Consider the following 17,966-nt stretch of genomic DNA (forward strand, 5'->3'; position numbering starts at 1 on the left):
ACTAACTATTAAATTCAAGTTTAAGCGGAACCAACTACTCAACACGGACTTGTTCGTGGCGTGACGGGAGGCCGGTCCATGTGGTGGTGCGTTCATGAGCGGGCCCAGAACAGAAGCACTTTAGAAAGCTAGCACGCGTTAGTTTTATCTATTGAATGGTCGTCTGAAAATCCAGTGTCCAACATGCTTCTCAAAGCTCCAGAAGGCGAAGATACGGTTGTCCTTGCCACTGTTGCCGGTAAGATACGAGCGCATTCTATGAGCGTTAGCTTGCTAAGCACTTATTTCCTATCAGGTTTGTTGCTATATTTATCTTCATGTCGTTTAAAACCACACGTACCACTGATCCTGTACACATGGATTTGTGCCCTTCAACTTTAAATCAATTAAAGATATTTATTACGAATGTTATGTTTTTGGATGCCTTGCTTTCAATTGCGAGTTTGCTTCAGCTTTACTTTGTTTTCAACAGTTCACTTGTCAATTCTCAATGTTCTATTGACACAGTACTCAATTTATTTATTGCAAATATTATACTTTTTAAAATACAATTTATTATTATGTTAAACTATACAACCACCTTTTCATTAAAGGTGACATTTTACAGATTCAGTGAATTCACGGGATTCTCAAAGTTGACTTGGCAATACAAAACATGAATATGCAGATATTGATGCAGGTGTTGTTGTGTCAGCTTTTGTACAGGTGCAGGTTGAGCCAGTGGGTCGCTGGTTTGAAGCCTATTTGAAGAGGAGAAACAGGAATGTGTCCACTTCCTACCAGGAGCTTGAGGAAGAGGAAGAGTCCACAGAGGAGTCTGAGGATGAAGAGTTTCAGCTTGAGGAGTATCCCATGCTCCGCACACTTGACCCTAAAGACTGGAAGGTACGATCTATATTTGATAAATTGTTGTTGAATTCATACAGCAATTTGTTTTGAAGTTGAGCCTTCTCTTGCACTGTAGAACCAAGACCACTATGCAGTGTTAGGTCTCCCTCACCTGAGGTACAAGGCCACTCAGAAACAGATCAAAGCTGCTCGTGAGTATCCTTCTGTATTTTGTCTGGCTTCATTAAAGTGACATGCTCACATGCTCTTTGCTGTGTCCCCTCAGACAAATCCATCGTGCTGAAGCATCACCCGGACAAGAGGAAAGCTGCTGGCGAGCAGATTGTAGAAGGAGACAACGACTACTTCACCTGCATCACAAAAGGTAAACTTAATTGAACTCTACTCATGTTTCAGCATTGACCCTGATAACTTTTTTGTCTGACTGCAGCTGTAGAAGTTCTCTCTGACCCGGTGAAGAGACGAGCCTTCGACAGTGTGGACCCGACCTTTGACAACAGTACTCCCTCCAAGAGTGAAGGCAAAGAAAACTTCTTCCAGGTCTTCTCATCTGTGTTCGAAAGAAATGATCGCTGGTCTACAAAGAAACATGTTCCCAAACTCGGCAGTTTGGAGTCAACGTTTGAAGAAGTAGACAACTTCTACTCCTTCTGGTAAGCTTAAATATGAAGACCCCGTCGTATTGAAAGAAGTTGATTATAGTTGATTCTATCTTCTTGATACAGGTACAACTTTGACTCCTGGAGAGAATTTTCTTATTTGGATGAAGAAGAGAAAGAAAAAGCAGAATGGTGAGATGTATGTTTTTATTTGTGCTGTACACTAAGACAAAGAAAAGGTTCCAAAAATAAAATGCATCATCAGGATTTCTAGTGGCCGATGTAGTTGATAAAGACATTTATTGTCCAAACTTCTGAATTTTGAGCAACCAATAACTCTGTCTCCTGTGTAGCCGAGATGAGAGAAGGTGGATTGAGAAGCAGAATCGAGCATCCAGAGCTCAGAGGAAGAAGGAGGAGATGAACAGACTAAGAACACTAGTTGGTACAGAAGACTTGCTTGATTAAAAATGACTATTGAAGAAAGCCGACAATGTCACCGATCTACTGGATGTGTTTCAGATACGGCGTACGGCTGTGATCCCAGAATAAAGAAGTTCAAAGAGGATGAGAAAGCCAGGAAGGAGTCTGAGAAAAAGGCTAAAGTTGAAGCCAAAAAAAGGGAGCAGGAGGAGAGGGAGCGGGTGAGTTAAAAGGAAACTAATGTCAAACTCCAACGCTCCTGACTTATTCAAATGTTTAAATTGTTGAAGTGTTCCTCTCCAAGATGCAGTAAGTCTCATCATGACGATGTTTAAAGTTATTACTTTATAAAGTTTCCCCCCGTCGGAAATCTCTGCAAACAAAAAGGTTACAAGAGCAGATACCATTATGTCGTATCACAGTGCTTCACTTCTCCAGCCAGCTGGAATCACATACTGATAAGTACAATAGAGGTCCAAGATCAATTTAAGAGTCGTTTAAATCAACACATTAGTTGCCCTTTAAAGTCTTGGGATCAACTCATCATGTGATCCGGAGCTGCTTGTGTCGTTAGTGCTACCAGGTGGCACACTTAAAGGACAACTAATGAGTTGATTTAAGTGTCTCTTAAATAGATCTTGGATCTCTATTGTCCTCATCAGTATGTGTCTGTCTTTACAAAACTCTTAAAGACATATACATTAGAAAATGTGCTTAATGAATAATATGCCCACTCTTCTGTGATTGGTCAAGCTTCAAGGTTTGTCACACAGCTTAATCAATCTCAGAAGTCTTCACTTCCAAGATTGATTGGAAGCAGGGCATTCTTTGCTGCTACATGAGAAGATAACCTCTCATTCTGTGAGACTTCAGACAAAGGAACTTTATTAAGTAATAACTTCAAAACTTCACTAAAAACCAAAAGTTGTGATTGCTTAATAAATACTGCTCAGAAATGAAAAAAAAAAGCAACCTTAGATGTTATTTCCAGACCCGACAGGCAGAGCTGGAGGCGGCTCGCCTGGTGAAGGAGAAAGAGGAAGAGGAGACACGACAGGCGGCACAGCTGGCCAAAAAAGAGAAGGAGATCCAGAAGAAGGCAATCAAAAAGGAAAGACAGAAACTGAGAAGCACCTGCAAGGTTAGAAAGTCTGAGTCATGAAATTCAGCAGGGCTGGCTAATGCCACTTGTTTTTTCTCAGACCTGGAACTACTTTGCCGACAATGACGCTGATGGTGTGAAGATGATGGAAGAGGTGGAGAAGCTCTGTGACAGGCTGGAGCTCACCAGGTGAGACTAGAGCTTCATACTGGAAACGTACACAAACTCTGGAGCACTATGTTGAGCACCTCTTTCTGTTCCAGCCTGCAGTCACTCAATGAAGTTCTGGCCTCTGGTTCTAAAGATGAGAGCAAGGAGGCTGTGCAGAAGCAGGTACAGATTTACCCCCACCCTGAAACACTTATTTTAAGATTGTAAAAAAAAACATTTACTAGTGAAGATTTAAAAAATGAAATGATGGATCTTAAAAAGGAGATGAAATCAATATTTTGTATGTATTGTATATTTGTTTTTTAATTTTAGTGAGGATATTTTTCATGCCGTAGGTAAAAATATCAGTGAAAGATGCACAGTAAATGACCAAGTGAATCCGAGGAAAAATTTTCTTTTAAACTTTTCTCAGGTGCAGGAAGTAAATGCTCAGATGCAGCAGGAGAGGGAGGTGGAACTTCAGGCCCAGCAGGCCGCTCGAAACGGTGAGCAGGCCAGCGGTGGAGGCGGTGGGGGAATTGGGGGAGGCAAAGGTTGGAATGAAGAGGATATGCAGCTGCTCATCAAAGCGGTCAACTTGTTCCCTGCCGGAACAAACGCCAGGTAAACACGCCTCACTGAATGAGGGCAGGAGCAGGAAATGACTAATGCTCCGGTGCAGATGGGAGGTGATCGCCAACTACATGAACATACACTCCAGCAGCAGTATCAAGAGGACAGCCAAAGACGTCATCAACAAGGCAAAGACTCTTCAACGACTGGGTGAGCTCAAGTTTAGATTTTACTTATAAAACGTTTTGATATATTTTCATGGGCGAGAGACACTTGTGTCCTTATCTAGTTGAGATGAAGTGTCAAAATGCAAGCATTAACGCACGTCTTGTACAAATGACAGCAAGACGAAAAGTTAAACAATTTCTTTATATTTCTTCTTGTGTGGGTTTCCTTTTTTAGGCCGAACACATGTTGATAAGTAGTTGGGTGAAGCTCCACTTTAGCTTCTAACTTTGCTCTCTTCAGATCCCGGGCAAAAAGACGAGATCAATAAAAAAGCCTTTGAAAAATTTAAGAAGGAGCACACATTTGTCGCGCCAACTGTGGACAATGCTGTTCCTTCCGAGAGGTTTGACGGTAAGTCAAGTGTGTCCCACTCTGGTGGAACAGATGTTGACATGCTGCATCTGGACTCAGGTTCTCCTGGTGATAGTAACGCGGCCCCATGGACCACTGAGGAGCAAAAGCTTCTGGAACAAGCTCTGAAGACGTACCCGGTCAGCACACCTGAGCGCTGGGAGAAAATTGCAGAAACCGTACCAGGACGAAACAAGAAAGACTGTATGAAGAGGTACAAGGTGAGTACAATGGTTCCATCGGGAAAGATTATTTTCAGGAAGCAGGAGCTGACATAATGAAAAGAGGAAATGCTGAGCTGCGTGTTTTTCAGTCTCCAATGAAAGTGCTCCATGATTAACTTTATCAGACTTGTGGCTAATCTGTGTTTCTACTTCAACAGGAACTAGTGGAAATGGTCAAAGCCAAGAAGGCGGCACAGGGGCAAGGGGCTGTCAAAAGTAAAAAATGACCAGAAAGAGTATCTGTTATTTTAACATTTATTGTGATGTCTTTATTTTATAATAAAAAACTACAGGATGACCTTAAATACTGAGTTGTTAGTGATGTCTTAACTTCTCATCCAACACATTCCACTGCTGACCTGGCTGTAATCTGGAAGCTGCTCGATCGGACCTGCGGCACAAACAAAGACGATACTCGTTAATGAGGATTGAAGATGTATTAAAATAATCAAATGTTTAGGGGTTGTTCCACTACATAGTAGGCTAGTTGGTTATCTGCGTCCATTATTCGACTAAACCAAGGAACTGACATACCGACAGCTGCGATGGCTGGTAATTTGTTGAAGATGTATCTGGTGCAAACCTCCTTGATGGTGGAAGCATCGATGGCCTAAAGGAGAAACATGTTTGATTACTTACGACAACTGGCACAATTATTATTTGCTTGATGTACTGAATGCAAAAAACATCTATACAGGATTGTCAGTTTCGGAAAGTGCAAAAAAGAACAACTTAAAATTTAACAGTAAGAAAATCTAAATCAACCTATGATCTGACACTACTATAAATTCCCTTCGATAATATTCGCAGTCGGCCATAGTGTAAAGATGTGGACTTGGAATACCGCCACAGAGAACTTGCTCAATTTGGCGCACACTTGTAAATTAAATTCAGAAAATAAGTAAGTAATTTCAAGGCACCAAAAAGTGGTACTGACATCGATTCTGGCCTCCAACTCGTGCAGTGGGATCCTGCGACTGTAGCACAGCATTTGTCGGCCGATGTCCTCACAAATGGGGGTTGATCCTTCACACAAAGAACCAGAACGTCACAAGACACAATAACCTATGAAGACTCACTGAGTGCTTTGTTACCGTCCAGGTGCAGCAGCATGTTGGTCTTCAGCAGTTTTTTTGCCCGAGCCACCTCTAGGTCAGTCACACTGGTGCAAAGCGACCTCCTTACAACGCAAGATGGATCAGAACCCAAACCTCTCACTGCTTTACAGAACCAAGAAGAGGACTCACCACTCCATCTGGGTCAGGTGCATCATCTCTGCAACAGTCCCAGGCTCACAGACCATGTAGAGACCCCAAAGACCTGTGTCCGTGTAGCAGGTGTTGAAGGACTGAAAGCTGTGACACAAGTTCCCTTGGCAGGACATCTGGGCCAACTTACTGGACAAGTTCTGGAAGCATCCAGAACCCCATCAACTTGGCATTGCAGCTCACAGCAAGCAAACAACCATCTCTGACCGTATATTCAACTAAGGGTCCAAATAAAATTATCTTCAGATTTAGAAAAGATTCCAGTGTGAATCCAGATGATATTTTACTAATGAATCAAATCAACTGTAGCAAAGGTACTTTTTAAATAATAAATTCTTGGTTAACTGCGTGCGCGAACACTAACCACTCCTCCACCGAATGATCTGTCCCAGTTTCCTATCACAGTGTTGGCCACCATGAGCGGGATGGTGTCCGGGTGTGACCACCCGACTGCCTCCACAGCAATGGCGATGTGAGCCAGTGGCATCTTGTCGTCTCGCACACGGATCTGAAATGAAAGAAACTTACATCAGACTGTTGGGATAAAAAAAATAAAAAAAACCTTCATTATTTGTTTGAATCCGGACCTCACTTCCTGTGAAGGGACATGCTGGAAGAGCCGGAGCTTCACCTTCATAACGTCCAGGAAGTTTCCCAAAGTGATACTTGGCCAAGTCAATGAGCTCGTCATGACAAATGCCTAATGACAAGCAAAATAAATCACTTATTCAGCCAACAAGTTTCTACAGAAACACTTGGTAATTTACTTACCATCTTTTACTGAACAAGTAATAAAGTATGTTATCTCTGGGTCAAGGTCAAACCAACCATCTTAAATCTTTTGAATATGTTTGATGGTTCCTGCTTGGTAATGTTTATGTTTCAATTTAATTTATTGTCAGGTGGGGTGAAGAAGAGAGTGTGGATGAGCAGCAGAAAGAGTGAAATCTTGAAGGTTAGAATTTACTGATTAAAGCCGAAACTTCAAATTAAAAATGACAAAGACACACTTTAAGTTTTCAGAAACTCACCTCCAGCTGCAGCCAGAACTATTCTGGGCCCTTTGTAGTGGGTCGTGATGTACTCTACCAGGTCTCCTCGGTTGATAGTCCTGAGGTCCAAGAGCACATGCTAAGGATGCTAAAGCTAATTTATGGCAAATGTTTTGAATGGAAATCTCACTTGATGTTCTCGCTGGGGCCCAGAATTGTGCGTCCCAGAGCGGTGGAGTCATAAGCTGTGGCATGCAAGTAGTCAAACACTACTTCCTGCAGGTTGGTCTCTACTTCCTGCATCTCACGGAGGATGACCCCGCGCTCCCTCTCGATTTCCGCCTCCCCGAGCATGCTGTTCTGGATGATGTCGGCCAGGATCTCCACAGCTTCAACACAAACACATCAATAAGAACATGTGGTGGAGACCAGTAGACAGTTGGCTTATTATGATAAACCTCTAGGAAGGTCTTTAGAGAAAGCCTTTGCATAGTAGACCGTCTGCTCCCTGGAGGTGTAGGCATTCAGATGGGCTCCCATGTTCTCAATCTCCAGCTCCAGGTCCAGTTGGGAGCGCTTCCTAGTCCCCTGCCATAAAAACACACACTTGTCCATTAACACCACTTGACCTCACCTGAACAGGCAGGACATTGTACATTTAGTGCAAAATATGATGTTCATCACTCTCCTCCTCACCTTGAATGCCATGTGTTCCAGAAAATGAGCTGTGCCGTTGTTTCTTTGGTTCTCATAGCGACTCCCGGCATCTATCCAGAGCCCGACCTGTAAATTGGAAGATTATCAGAAGTTTCAATAACATTTGCAGTTTGATACACACAAACCCCTTAAACACAACACAAATTAAGATCAACCAAAACTTGCACTAAGAACCTTAGCAGTGGAAACTTACTGTGCATGTGGACAACCCGGCATCCTCTGAGGCGACTCTGAGCCCATTCTCCAAAGTGGTCACCTTTGTTTCAGGTACATTTAAGACCACCTGTTGAGCCGCCTGTGTGGCCAAAAGTCTGTGCGGTCCACCTGAGATCTGTGAAGAGAGAATGAAGGTCAGGTCACTGCAGGTGACAGAAACCAAGAGTGAACAGTCATGATGATAAAGCTTCTGCTCAACGACGACGTCACGTGTTTATGCGTGTAGCTTAAGGAACATTTAGTCATCTACAACATTTAAACACAAAATGATGGCAAGAGGATTTCGATTGACATTAGTGACATATTTACACGAAGACACGAGGTACTTTATTGCGTAAAAATACGTTGTTAACGATACTTGAATCAAAGTGAGTGTATTTCTTGATTGAATCTCACCTTGCGAGATAAACTTGTCGTTAATAAATGTCTCTGAACAAGATGTATCCCAGTAGACGTGAGACGATGCAGCGACGCCGCCATGGTGTTTATCGGTCACACTGAACAAGCTGGCGCACGGTCAGTGACGTAATGGTACGTCACATCCGCCAACCATACTTTTAATAAAAAATAAAAATAAACATGATAAACTATCAGAGTTTAGCTGTACACAAAGAGATTCAATACTTGAACTCCGTTATTTTTTATTAATGTCTTTTATACAATTTTGAAATATTCAGAGAACTCAATAAATTGATTTTGACCTTAACGTAACAAAACACATTTCTTGAAAGTTTTTAATACATTTTGCTTTAAATTTAAATGTTTCACAATGACGGCTACATGTATACTTCTGTCGATATGTGTACATCCTTAATATTTAGGGAATAGATTCAATCCAGGCATTAAACACAAGACTATATTTTGGAAACGGTCGATGCCCTAAACTCTTATTTTGAAACGTGTCGGAAGTGCAGATGCGGAAGTGCTGGTTATACCTTAGCGCCAATTCTCTGCTGCAACTTTGTGCCTCCTTTTGTCGCGTTTTCATTTAAGGCCCTCCACAACATCGAAATAGTAAATGAACTAAATTATCCGTCAGCTGCTGCCGCACGCAAAACAGGTGTGTATTAGACGTGTTTGATACATACTGCTGTCACCAACTCGTTGCTAAGCGAAGCTACTTGCTAACTTGCTGTCTCCTTGTGTGTTCCACTACCAGGCTGAGTACGCGGTTCTGATGGACCTAGAAGATGGAGAGCTTTCAGGCTCGGATTCGGAGATGGGGAAGAAAGGAAGAGCTCTACCCCAGCTACCTTCACACTTTAGCGGCCATTCATTCCAGCACAGAGTCGCCGTCCAGGACTCAGCAGCCTCCTATAGAAGCTCTGAGAAGGCGGTGGAGTCCAGCGACCAAGAGTCCTCGGATGAAGAATCATCTGTGTGGCGCAAAAAGCGTCAGAAGGTGTCCTCTGATCCTCAGCCACCTACCCGATTCACTCTACATCAACCCACCCTCGTATCCAATTCCTTTTCATCCATAGGCCGCAAGGTGAACAATATCTGGGGCTCTGTGGTGCAGGAACAGTGCCAGGATGCTGTGACTGCAGAGTTAGGTTTCTTTGGGATGGAGGGAGAAATCGACACATCAACTCGCAATGTCGAGACTTATAATTATGTTTTAGCTAAAAAGATACGAGAGAAGGAGAGGGTGCAGGAGCAGCAGTCTAAAGAAGGAGCAGGATTTGAAATGCTTGATGACCAGCTGGAGGAGTACATGAAAGGTCAGGGGTCAGAGGGCAGTGGAATAGAGACGAAGGGGAAGAGGCATGTGAAAGACAGACTGGGTGACCAAGTGGAGATGGACATCAAGGGTCGGTTTGAGATCACAGAGGATGATCCCGACGATAAGGTTGTGGATGAGATCACCCACAGACTGCAGGAGCCAAAGAAAGATCTTATCGAGCGAGTTGTGAAAGTAGTTGGGAAGAAAACGGCCATCGATCTGCTGCAGGAGACTGCCAAAGTGGAGGAGGACGGAGGCTTGTACACCATGGATGGCAGCAGGCGGCGGACCCCTGGCGGAGTCTATCTTAACCTCCTTAAGAAAGCCCCAAGTGTCAGCAAGACTCAAATCAAGAAGATCTTCATTGAGGAATCACTGATGGAACAGAAGAACAAGAAGGCCGCTCAGAAAAGGAAGCGCCATGTGCTCGCCAAGAAGATGAAGCAGGCTATCGGAACACTGAACCTGCAGGAGCACGACGATGTTTCCAGGGAGACTTTTGCGAGTGACACTAACGAAGCGCTGGAGTCTCTGGAGGAGGCTGCTGAAGAGGAGACACAAGGAGAGGTCCCAGCAGGTACTGAGGAGACGCCGGTGGTCTACAGCTCGGCTGACCTGGAGGTCTTTTGAACTCTGGCAGATTTAGAGAGTATGCAAATGTGACACTTGAAGAACTATATTGTCAAAAGTTAGTGAACTGATGTTTCTGGACTGCTTGTTTTCTATTTGCATTTAAAAAGATGGATATGTTTGTTTGGAACTGTTGTTGAAAAATCAGACTTGAATCTGACATCATGTAGACTTTAAATAAAACTATTTCTGGTATGTCACTTGTGTTTAAAACTGAACGGCTTTTCCTCACCTCTGTGATTGACTGGAACCTGTTTTTCCTTTAACTCCTATATAGTGTTATTAAAACTGTAAAGGGTCTTTAAACATCTTTGTGATGATTTTACACTTTAAATAAAATGGAATTTAGTATATGTTATGTCATTCAAATATGTTATGAGGTTGTTTTAACAAGCTTTGCTCACATTTCCTTCATTTATTTTTTATTCCCACCTCATTTAGATCCACTAAGTGTATTGTCAATTATGTGTAACATACAGATATTAAAATGACTTATTAAAAGCCCACTGTGCTATAAAAACAAGCACTATTAATAAGATATGAAAGATAAGCACATTTATATTAGAGATGGGCAAATTAACCTTTATAATGTCAATGGACTGAGAAAATGTTAAATGTGTTGTCCAGTAACTACTTGTTATTGCTTGAAACGAGTTTGCGAGAAGTTATTTATGCAGTATGATTGTGATGTGACGCATAATATGAAAAGATTTAAATGTTATTACCATACATCTCGCGTCTTATATATGAATGAAATCGCGCTAGAGCTCGCGACCGATGGTTCGTAGTGACGTATGAAGCTACAAACGTCATCGGTCACGTGATCGCTTAGCTTGATATAGGCGTGGACGCAGCGCTTCGGAGTCTCAGTCAAACATCCCATCTCTAATAAATATGAAAGGTAAAAGATCAAACCAGGACAAATGAAAATTGGTAGTATGGATTGGCGTCAAAAAAGGAATCGTCAAATAAAGTGATATTTGAATATTAGAGAGGTCGCTAATTTTCATTATAGGTGCACTTCTAATAATTTATTTGTATAATAGTGCATTAAACTAGTATACAGTCAGTCCATAAATATTGGGACATTGATACAATTATTTCTGCTTTTTAAATCTATACACCACGACAATGGATTTAAAATTGAATGGACGACACAAGATGTGCTTTAACTGCAGACTTCCAGCTTTAATTTGAGGGTATTTACATCCAAATCAGGTGAACGGTGTAGGAATTACCACAGTTTGTGTATGTCCCACCCACTTTTTAGGGGATCAAAAGTAATAGTACGCATACAGTTGACTTAAAAGATAATTCATGGAAAGGTTTGAGCAATTACCTCATTTTATTATCATCAATTAAGCAGGTAAAATGTCTGGAGTTGATTCTAGTAGTGACATTTGCATTTGGATTTGGACTCTTATGCCGTTATGTTTGACTATTTGTTTTGAGCACCATAATACAAATACATTCTTTGAAACTCATACTATGTGATTTTTTTCTCATAGTTAAAGTGAACCTAATGAAAATAATTGATAATTAATCTTTTTATGTGGGACATCCTGCTGAATCGGAGGCTATATTCTATCAGAAGGGCTGGCTCTGTGGTTGGAATGAAGCTGGACTCACTGGTGACAGTTGCTGAGAGGAGATCACTGAACAAACTACTGTCCATCATGGATGATGACAGTCATCCTCTCATCACTGTCATCAGTGAGCAGAGAAGCAGAATGAGTGCACGAATGCTCCTTCCCAGGTGCAAAACAAATAGACTCAAGGACTCATTCATTCTTCGGGCTATTATTATTATTTTATTTTGATTTATTTTTTATAAAAAATTGCTGTATGTATTGGCTATTGTATAAAAACAATTTCAAAGTTTTACCTTACCTTACCTTATATGGGCCATAAATTTACTAAATACAACTGCATACAATTTTTTCATTTTTAATACAACTTTACCACAACAACTCGATTAAGAAACGAACAAAAACAATAAACAAAAAGCAATACCTGCAACAATTTCTTCTGCTCATAGATGGCAGCAGTGACTTGTGACAGTGCCTGAAAAGTTCATCAGATGACCTTGTTATGTACCATGTGTGAAGGACCATTTTATATTCTGGATTTGAGCTTATTTTACAAATTCAGTCATGAAATGAGCCAAACACACAAGAGTTTACTCTCATTGAACAATGCAAGATGGCCTTTAGCATCCGTGGTCGACTTGAAACAAGTCTGTCCTGCGGTGTCAGCTTCTGATATAAGCCTCGGTAAACAAATGTCCCCCTGCTCCAGTTGCCACAGCAGAATCAAAGTAAAAATTATTCTGTCCCTCGGCACAGAGCTTCGGTGTGCGAGGAAGCCTTTCAAGGGGAGCGGATTTGTCGTCTGGAACGCCTAGGAAATGATCATTATCTCGGCTCATAGCTGCCACATAAAAGACCTGGCATTCTGGCAGAAACACGTTTCATAATCCCACCATTTATGGCTCTTTTTTTCTGGTGGGTGCTTCTTCCCTGATAAGCCGTGAATCGACGTGAATCCACACTGCAATTAGTTTATTACGGATGAAGAAATGTGCAGACGATTGCTGCAATCCCCGTAAATTGAGTGTTGTTGGATGTGAAGCTTTTTATCGTTGTTGTCATTAGAAAACCATTCTATAGGCGTCTGTCTATGTCATCACTCTGAAACGGTATCATCAAAGAGATGTGTGAGGTGAAGGTGGTGACTGATGTCTTGTCTTAATCATATGGAACTGCTGTCTCTGTTACTGTCACCTGGCAACCAACCTGTTGCCTGGATACAACAAGTTGTTTCTTAGAGTAGGGAAGGTGATGTCAGCATGATGAGATGTCAACAAACATTATTCAGGTTTCTTTCGGTTCTGTTTTCTCATCTCTACCCCCAGAAGAAGCTGTTAAACAAAAAGGTTTCTGGTTTGTAAGTAAGTAAGTAAGTAATATTTATTTATATAGCGCTTTTCGAGACCAGGGTCACAAAGCGCTTAAACAATCAAAACAATACTCAAAAAAGTACACACTTTAAAGATCAAGATAATACTGAGAACAACACAGGAGTTCGAGAAATTCAAGGAAAAGCCTGAACAAATAGAAACGTCTTAAGATGTTTCTTAAAGGAGTCAGTAGACTCCATCAAGCGCAAAGAGAGAGGAAGATCGTTCCAAAGCTTAGGAGCAACAGCCTGAAAAGATTTCTCTCCTCTGGTCCTGAGCCGTGTGCGTGGAACCATAAGTAGATTCTGGTCCACAGACCTCAGAGCCCGAGCTGGGGTGTAAGGCTGGATCAGATCAGTGATGTAAGGAGGAGCCTGTCCATGAATAGCTCTGAAAGTAAGAACCAGAATTTTAAAGTTGATCCTGAAAGAAACTGTAAGCCAGTGAAGAGTTTTAAGGACCGGAGAGATGTGAGTTCTTCTACTTGAGCGGGTCAGAATTCTCGCTGCAGAGTTCTGAATCAACTGCAGACGAGACAGCTCCTTCTTGTTAAGACATGAAAACAAACTTTTACAATAGTCCAGACGAGAAGAAACAAACGCATGGATTACAAGCTCCAGATCATGTTCCGACAACATTTTCCTAAGTTTAGAGATTTTTCTCAGTTGAAGGAAACAGTTTCTGGTCAGTTTTCTGCAATGTCGAACAAGAGACATGTCTTTATCAAATACAACACCCAGGTTTCTCAGGCTCAGTTTGACAGACTGACCTAAGTCACCCAAGTACTGACTCAACCCTGGAATCTTATCATCAGGAGCAATCACCAGTGTTTCAGTTTTGTCCACATTTAGCTGTAAAGTGTTTTCACTCAGCCATTGTTTGATTTCTAGCAAACAATTGACTAAGCTGTTCAGCCTCTGGGGCTCAGTTGGATCAAAAGAGCAGTAGAGCTGGATGTCATCAGCAAAAATGTGATAAGAAACATCTGGAAATCTCTGAATGATTTTACCGAGGGGAATCAAGTACAGCAAAAACAATAAAGGACCCAGAACAGAACCTTGAGGGACTCCACACAACAGATCTGCCGATTCAGACCTCATTTGATTGGCAGATACACTAAAACTGCGCCCAGAAAGGTAAGATGAGAACCATTCTAACACAGACCCAGACAGTCCCACTTCATCCCTCAGTCTTCTCAGCAGGATCTGGTGATCAACTGTGTCAAAGGCTGAGGACAGATCCAAGAGAACCAGAACAGTGAATTTACCAGAGTCAGCCGACATCATGATGTCACTGGACACTTTCAATAAAGCTGTCTCCGTAGAGTGATGTTTACGGGATTTGTCACATGTCTTCAGTCAGATAAGGAAACTCTCCCAATAAAGTGGATTGAGCCTTCAACCTCTGGGGCAGAGTAGATAGAGGAAACCTGATGACAAGACCTACCACAGATAGTGCTATCATGATGGAGTGATATGGCGTGGCATTTTGTCGCAGTGATATGACCTCATGAAAGCCCTGTGAACTGAATAAGGAAAAAACTGCACTCACAGCTCTTTAATCGGTGGAAGTTCACCACAACAATGAATGAACTACTGTAGCATGGATACACACCAGGAATATGTACATCGCAAACTAATAGAAGACAAAATTACATCATCAAATGCATGTATATGAAGAGAATAAGATGAAAAGTGCTGACACACTGATATGCGAGGATCCAGACAATGCGGGTCACCCCACAAATTCACTTGTCTGAATTCACCTGTCACCCTCATTTGCGCATATGCAATCGAGGGCCCGGATGTGAATTTTGGCCCACTAAAAAATGGCCCAAAATAAAACGATATGAAAATTTAAAGTAACTAAAAAAACTATCTATTGAGAGCCACCAAAGTGGATCTATTTCTTTAACAAACTTTGTTGGGAGGTTTGAATTTCAATTGATGCTCTTTTGAGCTAATGGGCCTTGACATATGGTTACTGTAGAACATTCCGAAAATTACCATTATTTGTACATTGTTGTATTAGCACATTTAAGGAAATCAAATAATAAGGTAAGGTAAGGTAAGGTAAACTTAATTGATCCCTCAGGAGGTCTCCTTCGGGAAATTGTTTTTTTCCAATAGCCAATACATACAGCAATTATTATAAAAAATAAAAAATAAAAATAAAATAAGAACAAGAACATAAAGAGAAAGAACAAGATGACACAATCTAAGTCTAAAGATAAAGACAAAGAACATAGATCAAAGAAAAACAACAAAGACAAAGGATACAAAGACTAACATCACAGATACAGAACATCCAGATACTTTCACTCCACTCCTGCCCCCGAACCCGAGTTGTACAATTTAATAGCCCGAGGAATGAATGAGTCCTTGAGTCTATTTGTTTTGCATCTGGGAAGGAGCATTCGTGCACTTTATCTGCTTCTCTGCTTACTGATGACAGTGCTGAGAGGATGACTGTCATCATCCATGATGGACAGTAGTTTGTTCAATGATCTCCTCTCAGCAACTGTCACCAGTGAGTCCAGCTTCATTCCAACCACAATCAATTAATCAAGCTAACAGTAAATCTATTCACAGTATATATACAGTACACTGCTAGCCCTATGCTAACACAGTGTTTTTCAACCACTGTGCCGTGAGAGATTGTGGGAAAATATACAAGTTCAACCAATTGGTCTACAAATATGAATTATGAAAGTAATATGCCATTATCGAATGTCTGCTTTTGCAGTGACTGGGAGTGTTAATGACTAATGTTACTAACTTTGTAGGAGATTTCAACATGTATTTTATTTCAATCTTAAAACACATTTTTCAAAATAAACTGATTCAAAACATATTAAATGTGACTAAGACATTAACAGAATAGTATATATAAATCTTATTTACATGCATCCTTTCTTGGTCACAATTTGTGTGAGACAGCAGCAACATAAGTGAGTTAGACCACATAATAATGACTGAGAATCCATTAGTGACTCATCATTTACTCTGAAAACAAGGGTGACCCAACTCAGAGTGGAGAAGAGACGACGGATGAGGATGATATCATTTGTTCAGGAGTGAAACAATTAGCTTGTTGTTTTGTTGTGAATTAATTTTCAATTTAGCCAAAACTATTATGTTATTTCTTGACCAGAGGACACCAATGCATACATGGAGACCTTCCTTTTTTAAATGTAAAAGTGTCAAATTTACACTGTAAAAGTTTAAAGTGAAGTGGACATGACCTGTCAGTACTGTCTTTTGTTAGAAAATAGGGTCTAACATATTTTTAAAGTAAGTTTCATTGTGTTTGCTATACTAGAAAAGTTGGTCATACGGTCAATCTACTGCTAATAAAGCTAAACCTAGATTCTTGTGATAGGTTGTTGTTACCAATCTTGTTAACCCTAACCCTAACTGAGGTTAAAATTTTAACCCAACACATGATGATATAAAGATTCCAGCATTATCTCGGTCCCTTTTGCACCAAGGGTTACAATTTGGGTTACTTTTAACCCAGCTATTTAATCCTTTGGTTAATCCTCTGCGGCCTCTGAGTCAAGGAGAACCGTTGGCTGAAATGTTGGGTTAGGTAGGTAGAACTTTTTTGATCCCTCAGGAGGTCTCCATCAGGAAATAGTTTTTCCTATTAGACACAGCAAAACAGCAATTATTAATAAAAATAAAAATAACAACAAGAACAAAGAGAAATAAAACGAAAAAACAAGATGACACAATCTAAGTCTAAGATAAAGAACATAGATCAAAGAAAAAAAACAAAGACAAAGGATACAAAGATTAACATAGAACAGAACATCATGATACTTTTACTCCACTCCTGCCCCAAACTCAGAATTGTACAATCTAATAGCCCGAGGAATGAATGATTCCCTGAGTCTATTAGTGTCTATGTGTTTATGTCTTTGTTCAAGGCCAAAGTGTTAACATTCCGGCAAAATTGATTTACCTGGGTCTATTCTGCCTTCCTAAGTAATGTCTTAATCAGCTAAAGACAGGTTAAAAAAACATCTTCAGATCAGAGGAGTTAAGTAAGGTGGTAAAGCAACAAATGGGCCTACTGGAATTTATTGAAGAAGTGAAACAACTGAAGGCTGTTGTCAAAGAAAAAGACATTGAAGAGCTTGAAAGAAGTGTAGATGATTTTGGGCACTACACAAGGATGGAAGACCTTGTGATATCTGGACTTCAGACAACCCACCGTACATACTACCTACGCATGGATTACAACAGGGGACAAGGAGGAGCAGCAAGTCATCAACCACTTCAACAACAAAGACATTCCTATAGACATTCAAAATATAGCTGCTTGCCACACTATCCCCCAACAACAGGACATCGGACCCAACATATCATTCGATTTGTGAGTAGTAAATAAAAAAATGGTGTGCTAAACCAGGCAAGAATTTTGAAGGGCACAGGGGTATATGTGAATGAGCATCTGACAAAGATATGAAATGGTGAAATTGCAAGACAAGCTAGAGTCCTAAAAAGGGAAAAGTGGATTCAGGAACTGCAGAATTATGATACGACTAAATGGCACACCAGAACAGGCTTAAGTGATGGTCATCAGAAACATTTATAAGCTGGAACGATACAATTGAAAATGATGAATCACATGGTAAAGTGGTGGCATAGTGGGGAAATGTTTAACATTTATTTCATGTCATGGAAAACTCATACTGCGTGTGAGTGACAAAATATGGTAAAAATGTGTGAACACACAGATTTAAGTTGTTTGACTTTGAAGATCAAAAGCTTTATGAGTTGGAAAATAACACATTATCCAGATATTAACTTCTACCAGAACATTGAAATGAACTGTGAATATTTCTTGAAGAGGAGTTTAATTTCCAGTATGAACATGGAGAGGTTTTCAGTGATTCATTTTAGTAGGAGTGTCTACAGTAACTTCCCCAGAATTAAAGATTACCTTCAACAGCTT

The 17,966-nt window shown here is 40.8% G+C and overlaps 3 protein-coding genes across 3 annotated transcripts; 2 read left to right on the forward strand and 1 right to left on the reverse strand.

The window, feature by feature from the left end:
- The first annotated feature begins 25 nt into the window (after nucleotides 1–25).
- dnajc2 (DnaJ (Hsp40) homolog, subfamily C, member 2) lies at nucleotides 26–4,809 on the forward strand. The gene is made up of 16 exons (XM_087787969.1): nucleotides 26–238; nucleotides 695–885; nucleotides 965–1,040; nucleotides 1,115–1,213; nucleotides 1,280–1,502; nucleotides 1,575–1,640; nucleotides 1,802–1,893; nucleotides 1,971–2,092; nucleotides 2,863–3,012; nucleotides 3,074–3,162; nucleotides 3,237–3,306; nucleotides 3,557–3,747; nucleotides 3,806–3,906; nucleotides 4,165–4,275; nucleotides 4,336–4,496; nucleotides 4,658–4,809. The coding sequence occupies exons 1-16, from the start codon at nucleotides 184–186 to the stop codon at nucleotides 4,724–4,726; spliced, it is 1,866 nt and encodes a 621-aa protein (XP_087644095.1). The 5' UTR covers nucleotides 26–183; the 3' UTR covers nucleotides 4,727–4,809.
- Nucleotides 4,737–8,212, reverse strand: pmpcb (peptidase, mitochondrial processing subunit beta). Its single transcript, XM_087787970.1, has 13 exons — nucleotides 8,089–8,212; nucleotides 7,670–7,807; nucleotides 7,456–7,542; nucleotides 7,218–7,347; nucleotides 6,950–7,148; nucleotides 6,799–6,878; nucleotides 6,355–6,467; nucleotides 6,132–6,275; nucleotides 5,747–5,907; nucleotides 5,594–5,679; nucleotides 5,437–5,525; nucleotides 5,034–5,109; nucleotides 4,737–4,890 (listed from the first exon to the last, which is right to left on the reverse strand). The coding sequence occupies exons 1-13, from the start codon at nucleotides 8,170–8,172 to the stop codon at nucleotides 4,826–4,828; spliced, it is 1,452 nt and encodes a 483-aa protein (XP_087644096.1). The 5' UTR covers nucleotides 8,173–8,212; the 3' UTR covers nucleotides 4,737–4,825.
- A 403-nt stretch (nucleotides 8,213–8,615) lies between these two features.
- On the forward strand, nucleotides 8,616–10,245 carry phax (phosphorylated adaptor for RNA export). The gene is made up of 2 exons (XM_087786026.1): nucleotides 8,616–8,752; nucleotides 8,852–10,245. The coding sequence occupies exon 2, from the start codon at nucleotides 8,870–8,872 to the stop codon at nucleotides 10,043–10,045; it is 1,176 nt and encodes a 391-aa protein (XP_087642152.1). The 5' UTR covers nucleotides 8,616–8,752; nucleotides 8,852–8,869; the 3' UTR covers nucleotides 10,046–10,245.
- Nucleotides 10,246–17,966: the final 7,721 nt, after the last annotated feature.

This window comes from Callionymus lyra, chromosome 3, assembly GCF_982586985.1.
Source record: "Callionymus lyra chromosome 3, fCalLyr1.hap1.1, whole genome shotgun sequence".
Taxonomy (NCBI): domain Eukaryota; kingdom Metazoa; phylum Chordata; class Actinopteri; order Syngnathiformes; family Callionymidae; genus Callionymus; species Callionymus lyra.

Bases quoted from the DNA above. Each gene is read 5' to 3' on its own strand.
- pmpcb (XM_087787970.1), bottom strand. From the start codon at position 8,172: ATGGCGGCGTCGCTGCATCGTCTCACGTCTACTGGGATACATCTTGTT. The intron at 7,543-7,669 runs GTAAGTTTCCAC...TCCAATTTACAG, and splicing joins CCGGGTTGTCCACATGCACA to GTCGGGCTCTGGATAGATGC. The intron at 6,276-6,354 runs GTCCGGATTCAA...CTTTCATTTCAG, and splicing joins GTCCCTTCACAGGAAGTGAG to ATCCGTGTGCGAGACGACAA.
- dnajc2 (XM_087787969.1), top strand. From the start codon at position 184: ATGCTTCTCAAAGCTCCAGAAGGCGAAGATACGGTTGTCCTTGCCACT. The intron at 1,214-1,279 runs GTAAACTTAATT...GTCTGACTGCAG, and splicing joins CTTCACCTGCATCACAAAAG to CTGTAGAAGTTCTCTCTGAC. The intron at 3,748-3,805 runs GTAAACACGCCT...GCTCCGGTGCAG, and splicing joins CCTGCCGGAACAAACGCCAG to ATGGGAGGTGATCGCCAACT.
- phax (XM_087786026.1), top strand. From the start codon at position 8,870: ATGGACCTAGAAGATGGAGAGCTTTCAGGCTCGGATTCGGAGATGGGG.